Source organism: Pocillopora verrucosa, chromosome 2 (genome assembly GCF_036669915.1).
Source record: "Pocillopora verrucosa isolate sample1 chromosome 2, ASM3666991v2, whole genome shotgun sequence".
Classification (NCBI taxonomy): domain Eukaryota; kingdom Metazoa; phylum Cnidaria; class Anthozoa; order Scleractinia; family Pocilloporidae; genus Pocillopora; species Pocillopora verrucosa.
The window spans coordinates 18,724,655-18,733,671 of NC_089313.1; the positions used below are offsets into that span (position 1 = coordinate 18,724,655).

General features: G+C 40.2%; 1 protein-coding gene across 1 annotated transcript; it reads left to right on the plus strand.

Annotated features, from left to right (window-relative positions):
* The first annotated feature begins 308 nt into the window (after nucleotides 1-308).
* Nucleotides 309-8,360, plus strand: LOC131790585 (solute carrier organic anion transporter family member 4A1). Its single transcript, XM_059107804.2, has 10 exons — nucleotides 309-686; nucleotides 2,462-2,646; nucleotides 2,976-3,254; nucleotides 3,359-3,600; nucleotides 4,030-4,309; nucleotides 4,594-4,747; nucleotides 5,067-5,208; nucleotides 5,758-5,939; nucleotides 6,468-6,599; nucleotides 7,248-8,360. The coding sequence occupies exons 1-10, from the start codon at nucleotides 496-498 to the stop codon at nucleotides 7,435-7,437; spliced, it is 1,977 nt and encodes a 658-aa protein (XP_058963787.2). The 5' UTR covers nucleotides 309-495; the 3' UTR covers nucleotides 7,438-8,360.
* The last annotated feature ends 657 nt before the right edge of the window (nucleotides 8,361-9,017 follow it).

Below are 9,017 nucleotides of genomic sequence, written 5' to 3' on the forward strand. Positions count from 1 at the left end.
GTCTCATGGGATTACTTGTTTATCAATAAAGGGCAAAATTTATACGAAGGAAAATCACGCGCGCAGTCTATTTTTATCTGGGAAGCAACGGATTAGCAATGCAACGGATTAGCCAATCATTAACAGGTAATCATGCCCTCTCTTGATTACTAAAAATGCCCTCGATTAAGAAAAAAATGCCCTCTCTCTCAACCAATCAGCGCTCAGTAATTTTGCCCTTTATTGATAAATGCAAATAAAGCCATGGCGATCTCCGATTTCCATTGTACTCAGGATTAAGCGGACTTGGCTCTCTAAGGTCAACTTGCTTTCTTACTGGGCATGTGCTGGGCGTAAATTCAAGTGTTCACACAGTTGTAAAGCTGATGTTTTTTTTACTATGAAGTGACCGATGTAACTCTCACCAAAATCCTGAAAAGAACGTCTCACTTTAAACTACATCTTCGGAGCTTTGAGGGATCCTGGAAGATCGTTCTCCACCATTGCACTCTCAAGATGGCAACAACTGATAATAAACAGTTATCGTATGGCTGGCTTAGATTTCGTCCGTCATGGCTTCAGTTTCTCAACACTCCAAAATGGTTTCTGTTTTTCTTGAGTCAGTATTTTTTTACCCAGAGTATCATCGTTAATGGCGTCTACCCGGGCTCGATCAGCACAATTGAGAGGCGGTTTGGCTACTCCAGGTCAGTTCGATTAATTGTATCTTAGAAAGGCTTACTGTAACTAGCGAAAAGAAACGATACGAAATGAAAATCGCTAATTTGAGAAATAGAAATATGCTAATGGTTTGCAAAATAGAAATTTCTAGAAATTACAGAAAAAATTACGGACAAATTATTATTTTCTAATAACACTTTTCATGTGCATTTCTGGTCTGGTAAGTGTCTTGTCACGCATTCGAATTATTCATCGACAACGTACATAGATTACACCTCAGTACAGTTACAGCGTCAACTAACATTTCTAATTACTTTTGCGCTCTATGGCCTAAACGAAGCATTGAGTTATTCACGAATGTAGTGGAGATTTTGCAAAGTTCGCCACGCAGATTCTGCAGATCATTAGTGACATCAATTCACCTTTTGGGCTTTAGATGTCACGTGTAGTGTCACGTGACTTTTAATGTAAACAAAACTTCGAAAGTTCGGACACTGAGTCGAGCTCGCAGCACATGTGTCCAAATTTCGGCTTTGGAAATTTTTCTTAAATAACTGCCCACTTTCAAGAAACGTTTCTTCGCTCAAAATTGGCATCTTTCTTTTGTTATTTATTTGATCATGAGTCAAGCAAGTTGTCATTCGGCTGCCGTTGAAGCAGATGCGAAGAATGTTACAGGAAGCGTTGCGGCATGGAAAAATCGAACTAGTTCTGCCTACAGTGATGTACCTGATCAGATATTTTCGGGGTGTTGAGTGCGTAGATTGTTAAATAAAATCACTTCTGTTAGGAAATTAGTGCCCACGAATCGCTGTAGGACGAAAGGAAGCCTGAATTCCCACACGCAATTACGTATTTAACGTTAAGTAACGCAGGTGGGAAATTCTGCGAGACTCATAACAACCTCAAAAAGAGTTCAATTTAAGAATGGCAGATCACAAAAATAAAGCTGATTTCAACGCAATGAGTGTGACCTTAAAAAATATCTACAAGAACGGGGGATTTCAGCGAGCGGAAACTTGAAAACCTCGTTAGTGGAAATCACTTCTGCAGTCGAAAAAATGGTTCTGCCAGTGGATCCAAATTTCGAAAAGGCGACTCCACTGCTTTCGACGAATACGTAGACACACGATTAAAGTATTACTAACTTTCTGTAATTTGTGACGCCCGATCTTGACTTGATTCAAGCATTCGTCACTTATGATCTCTGACGTCCGTTTCAACAATAGTCAAATGGATAAAATTCACTAACCTTTCGTTTTCTGCCTGTGCTGTCACAAAATGACATATGATGGGACAGGTTCGTCATCTTTTCGTGATCGTTTGTTTTGAAACAAGAGAGATTTGGCCAAAATTGGTAGAGAGGATGTGATATACCTGTCTTGGGATAACAGACAGCATAAGCGGGTTTACAAAATTGTCCACCAGCCGGAGGTGCGAAATAGCGAGCTTTACAAAACATTTTTCTAACTCGGAATGACTTTGGTTTTGCTTTACCTCTCTCTGTGATTAGTCTGAAAAATTTTGCGCAACCCTATTAACCTTTTTAAAAACAAAGACAAACAAAAAGAAGCCACGACTGGGTTCTTGAGTTCTCATCGCGAAGGTTTTCTTTCGTCCTGACTGGTAGTTGTGATTCCATAGCTTTTGGTCCTGAGACACTCTATTGCAATTTGCAGTCGTCTTAAAGTACAGTTAAAGATGGATAAAACGACCTTAAATAACTAACAAGAAGATGGTATATCTGCCATTAATTGTCATTGTCTCTTTAACGCTGAAATATCTGCCTTGACTATCCCAGTTATATGATTGGTATGATGACTAGCAGTTACGACATAGCAGCCATGATCATAACCCCTCTGATCAGCTACATCGGGGGCTCAAGGAAGAAGCCGCTGTTCTGTGCCTGGGGTTTGTTTACTATGGGGGTTGGATTCTTTATCTTCATGTTGCCTCATTTTGTTTCACCTCCATACCAAGCCACAGGTAGGTGAATAAGACTGACATTCACGCAGTTTGCAACCAAGAATTGAACTTTACTCCGTAGTTGCCTCCCTTCTTTTTCAATACCTTGTTGCTTCTTTGCGCTTTTCCTATTGTACAAGACGTCTCTTGATATGTTACCCGCCTTTTTTGCGGCCTCCTCTTCTCCTTTTTTATCTGAGGCGCTGTGCAGAACCTGTGCACCCCATCCCTGCCGACAAACGATTACACAATTATGAGACCCATTTGTCTCCACGACTTCGGACAAAACTCGGCCAGATTGTATCTTTCTCCTTAATTTGACTTGGATTTTTCTTCTTTTTCTGTATCAGCCATTATTACAAATTCTAACACGAGTATTACTGACTTAAGCGTCACTGACACCGGACTTTGCTGGGCAAATCGCACCGATCAACTTGGAAAAAACCAATGTAAAGAAGAAACCAAAGGCGGAAACACTCTCTACTATGCGTTGTTCGTGCTGGGAATGGTTGTTGCTGGAGCAGGTTGTACTCCAATGTATGCGTTGGGAATCCCATACATGGATGAAAATGTCAACGATAAGGTGACGTCAATGTACGTTGGCATATTTGTGGCAAGTGGGATTCTTGGTAAGTTACCATCATACTGGTAACTGATGATATACATCATTCTTACAAAGGCGGAACTGAAATAAATCATTTTAGCATAATTGGTTATTCTTTTTTTTTCTCAGGTGCTGCTGTCGGATTTGTGTTGATCTCCAGGTTTCTTGTGATGTTCGTTGAACCTGGTGTTCAGACCTCGCTGACCATACAGGATAAACGTTGGGTGGGGAACTGGTGGATAGGCTTTGCCATATTTGGTGCGATCTGCGTGTTCTGGAGCATTTGGTTATTAGGATTCCCAAAGGAGTTTCCTCTGACAAAGAAACGACGAGAATTAGAAGTATCTGCCACAAACACTGTGATCAGCACGGTAGGTGCATTTTAAAGATCTTTCCACTGGTGGTGATGCTGAAGTGAGAAGTCACGCTCGAACATTAACGCACTCCACCCGTTCTCTGCGTTGTGGAGAATTCTGATACCCCTCTCCCCCTCACCCTCCCCCCCCCGTCCGCCTAACGGTCTCCGTATGTGGAGGCTGCTTTGCATAGATGATATTGATATTTATGATTGTTTAACGCGCAAAATAAATGCACGAAAACTTGATGCAATTCCAGCGCAAAGGGAAAACGCACTTGTAGGGAATTGCACCCCTTTTTACAGCTGGTTATCGAAGCATCAGTCATAGCCCCCGATAAATTTTTTTTTCCCTTGATTATCTATACTCGCGCCAATATTTTCTACAACCCAATTCATCAATTTTCCTTCGGTTGAGAATCTGATATTTTTTGTTTCCTCTCAGACCAGCAAAGAAGATAGAGACAGTAATCATGAATCTATTCCAAAAGATGATATTGGATTCTCCAGACTGAAAGATCTTCCTAAAGCTACAAAACTGGTATTTTCTAGTCTCCCGTTCCTTTTCGTAACTGTGGGGGCATGCCTGGAAAGTTTCCTTGTTGTAGTTACAGGAGCGTTTCTACCAAAAGTGATTCAAACACAGTTTTATCAACCCCCAGCGAGAGCAGCTCTGCTCTATGGCTTGGTAGTAGTACCATCTGCATTTTGTGGAAACATGTTGGGTAAGTCAACAGTTGATTCTATCACATGTTACTGATATGGAAAGGGGGGGAGGGGATCAGATGCTGTAAATCGAGTCCCTGATGCTCCGCACCTCTTTGCAAATCCTGCAAGGTGTCTAGATGACGGTCTACACTATCGTGCTTTGACATGCGCCCCTAACTATTTAATATGCAATCTCCTTACTTTTTTTAAACTTTTACAGGATAAATTTACTGCATTTTTAGGTTTGGTAGTTTTGAATTAAGATTCAGAAAGCTTACAACCAACTTTCCTCTTGTTGCAGGAGCTTACATCAACAAACGTCTGAAACTTAACCTGACTGATTCCGCCAGAATGTGTTTTATTGTCGCTTTGTTGGGACTCGTTAGTTCCAGTGCGCTCGTCCTCAAATGTGACACACCAAGTATAGCGGGTGTTAATGCCCCATATCCCAACAGGTGAAAACAACAACAACAAAAATAACACAGGGCTCCTGTATCTTTTCTATGAGTTTCCGCATGTCTTAACTGCGGGCATGCTTCATCCGATCATGATGCGCGAATCACATGGGTGTTCTGTGTCAACTTATGTTGTCGCCATATAGAAAAATTCTTTTTTTGGTTATATTCCTCTCAAAAACCGTGCTTCTTAATACCATAAAACATCACATTTCATACGCACACCAAGTCGCATCATATCGGTTACTTCTTGGAAGAAATGAATGTTCATAATGGGCGGCAAATATATTTTTTTGATCATACTCTTGATCCTAAATAGTTCCGATCCTCATCAGCTCTCAGCGCCATGTAACCAAGCCTGTAACTGCAGTCAAGTGGGTTATACTCCAGTTTGCGATGGACTGCTGAACTATTTTTCACCGTGTCACGCGGGCTGCCATAGAATGAATACAACAGAAAAGGTACGATATACAATGTACCATGCAGTCTAAGACAAGTTTTTACAAACATTTTGCTTACATTACGTATAGAAGAACGCTTTTCATCACATGAAAGAGGCACCACTGAATGCAGATTTAGAGGAAGAGGTCTGTTTCTTATGTCGTGCAGTAATCTTCATTACTGACTGCCGCGTTCTTTCCTTCCTGTGAGCATTGAAGACCGGTACCGAGAAAACGGCTGAATGCGAGCCTCGTCGTGAAGTTGTTAAAAAAAAAACTCTTGGCAGCGCTTTGAAAAATGTCTTAGGGGATTATTAAACAGTTAGAATAAGCTTGCCGGCTAGATCAATCCTTTTATGAGGAGAATTTCGTTGTTGATCAAAACTGTCTGGGCAAATCAGTTTATTCCCATGTGGTTTTGTTCATTTTGATATTGTTTCAATAAAAATTAAAGCGAAACTCTCAATGAGAAATGGCCTACTTTTTGTGAAATGCTTGCTCTGACTAAGTAATTCTGATTTACGTTCAATTCCCTTAATAGAGTAATTTTGCTGTTTGTTCTTGTTAAAGGGTTCTACTTCTTACTCCAACTGCGCTTGCGCTGCAAAATCTGGCGAAAGTGCTGGACAAATGAAGAAAGGCAACTGCTATATCGATTGCGGGCTCAAGTTTCTACTGTTCATGGCTGCCGTAGTTTTAACCCCTTTATTTACGTTTATGAGCAATGCTCCAGCGTTGGTAGTCACCTTGAGGTACGCAAGAAACCTTCTGAAGTACCACTTGGATTTGCATGCGATTTCAAAGGACGATACTGATTGTATGTTATAGGGGAACATTGACAAAGAGTTAGCATAAGGCGTCCTTGGTAGATCTTACCGCCTATGGAGTTAGAATTCAATTACCACAGGCAACACATGTCGAAGAAAAGATGTTAGATTCATTTGTGACGAGAGCGTAACATATGTATTTGAGTTTGTAATGAGTAGTCAACCCCGAGAGCTTTCGCTCGAGGGTCAGATTTTCTAATCAAGGCGCATCAGGGAACTGTTCATGCAAAAAAACAAAAAACAAAAAAAAACAAAAACAAAAACAAAAACAAAAAAACTGTTCATGCAAGTTGGGTCATCTGTGTACTGTGTACTCGTATCTAAAATGCTCAGTGTATACCGCTATCTGATGGTTCGTTAAGCCCACAGTGGGTGTCCAGTGCAGTAGAAAGAAAAGGAAGCTGTTAAATTCTGATTCCTTTGGTCCAACGAAGAAAATCATTTTCATTTCAGGAGTGTACCACCTGGTCAGCAGTCATACGCGTTAGGACTCCAGATGGACCTTGTGAGGATCCTTGGGGCCATACCGGGGCCAATAATATTTGGGGCCCTCTTGGACAAGACATGCATACTCTGGAGCTCCAGGTACTCTAATGTTATGTCTCATTGTATATAATCGATCGCGGGGCAAATATTTATTTTGATGTTTAGCACTAGTTATCACGGCCATTGTTTAGGGGTGACTAGTGTTAACTCGTACTCGTCTGATACTATGCAGTGGTAACCGGTCGTTTCGCCTGCGAGTCGTTTCGCTAAAGCAATAAACCAAAGTGCGCCTAAAAAGTGCCGGAACTAAGTGAATCTTACGCAAATTATGCAAATGCGAATGCAGAAGAGACGTCAATGAAATAACTTAGAAGGTTAAAACGTTAGCGAAATATATGATCAATGAGACTTTAGCGCACTGACCTGAGACGTCAGCGAAACGACGTCCGGCGTTGGCGAACTGGTATAGCATCTTCGCCGTTCCTCAACCTATTCTCTAAAAGTGTTACGCTGTTGTTCTTGAACCCAAAAATTCCTTTACATTTTTCTGTATGGAAAATTTCTTTTCTAGTTTTAGCTTAAGGGTCTAGCCACTTTCAGAAAACGATCAAGAAGTAATGGGAGGTAACGGATACTTCTCGGTACCTCCTGTAAACGTGACACCAACTCCGACGATTTGTGGTCGTCGATTACCTAGATGTGGTTTAAAAATTGCATGTATCATTATTTTTTCTGTTATTTCTAAAGGTGCGGTGACCAGGGGTTTTGCCAAGAGTACGACCATGATGGGCTGGCACGAGTTCTGGTCGCAGTAATGACTGTCTGCAAATTTATCGCCACCACAAGCTTTTTTCTGTGTTGGTTCTTTTGTCGACAAGAAAAAAGCACGGACAAAAATAATACGAAGGAGAATGACGGAGAAAGTTTTGCTATGTAAGGACTTTATTTTGCTTTCGAGCAGCCTCGAAACTCAGGTGGATCATGCACCTTATCTGTACATGATCACATGCATTTGAAACTAAAATTACATTGGTAGCCTTTTTGAGGAGCTGACCAGTAAAAAGACATTAAAGCTTGGATTTCACATTTTTTTCTTCTTATTCAATCAAGTCAGCTTCTTTCTTCATTAAAATGATCCTAATAAACCATATGCGACTGATCCGCCATATTTATTGATATCATATTTGTATTTTGCTTTGGTTCTTTTTGTTTTCAATTCAGTTTTCAACCTTAGGCTATTCTATCTGCGTTTCAAATTGTCGTCGTTCCTTTTTACTTTATCAGTGTTTTATTTGATTCGATAGTTTCACATAATCACTGTCTCCCGTCTGTATAGCAAAACCAGGGGCGTGGTTGGCAGAGACTCCTTAAACAAATAGTCCGACTTCTCTTCTGAGAAGAGTTTGGAAGTAAGAATAATTTTTTGTAGAGTAGGAATAAAGGAGATCTGAGAGAAGTGAATTTTACGAGGTAGTTCTAAACCTGTTGAAAATAGACCCTGATTCTGACCACTGATAAACGAAAAACGCTTTACTGTACTTGTCCCTTCATGGAGAATCCGTTGAGTTACAACAGAAAAGATGAACACTTACTATAAAAAGCCACTAGTGTGCTCATACTCGTCTTTGACGACACAACTGAGCAACGGAAAATGTTTTTCTTTAGATGTACGAATCATGAAACCTTACCTGATTTTTTTTCAATATTTGAAGTTTACTTTCACTTATGCCTTAGACCATTGTTAATGAAAAGTAGTTTATTATTTAGGGGCGACGCAACTTTTTGTCGAATTAGAGACACCCCGAATTAGCGCTATAAAAACCGCATTACTCACATGTAGAACGTGGAAAAATAAACATGATTACAGTATGAAGAAATATCCTCTATTGATTGACGTTTTTATTGGTCATTTTCTGCCCAAAATAAATGCCCTTCTCGTGATGTTTCAGTCCCAACGTTTTATTTCCTTACGTTTTTTGTGTTTTCGCGCAGAAATATTGTTCACGCAAAAGATGTCACGTTCCTCACGCTCGCGCGGAAGAACTGGAAACGAAAAAAATTAAAAGAAAATGGCGGCGGAGCTGTTACTTACTTTGACGCCTCGCACAAAAATGGCACCATTGGTATCTTTAAACCTGTATGATATGTTACCCATTGTTTGGTAACATATTTTGCGAGGAAAATGGAAAACAGCGACTGTTTGACACAAAAATTTTAATTTTAAAGGTGGGGGCGTTTTCAGCAACATCAACAACATTGTAATTCTTATGACACAAACAGTTCTTCTGACGTAAGGTAAGCCTCAAAAAGTGCTTGTTAGGGAGATAATATATTATTTTTTTATTGAACCAGACAAGGACACTTATTGTCTGATGGCATTTTGTATTACACAAGGAATCTATCTGAACAGTGTACTTTTAATTATGCTAAAATATTTATCTTGAAGAATAAATTGCAATATTAAGTACATAAACCCCTTAAGGGCGGGTAGAATGTCAGCTTATAGTATCCTGGGCT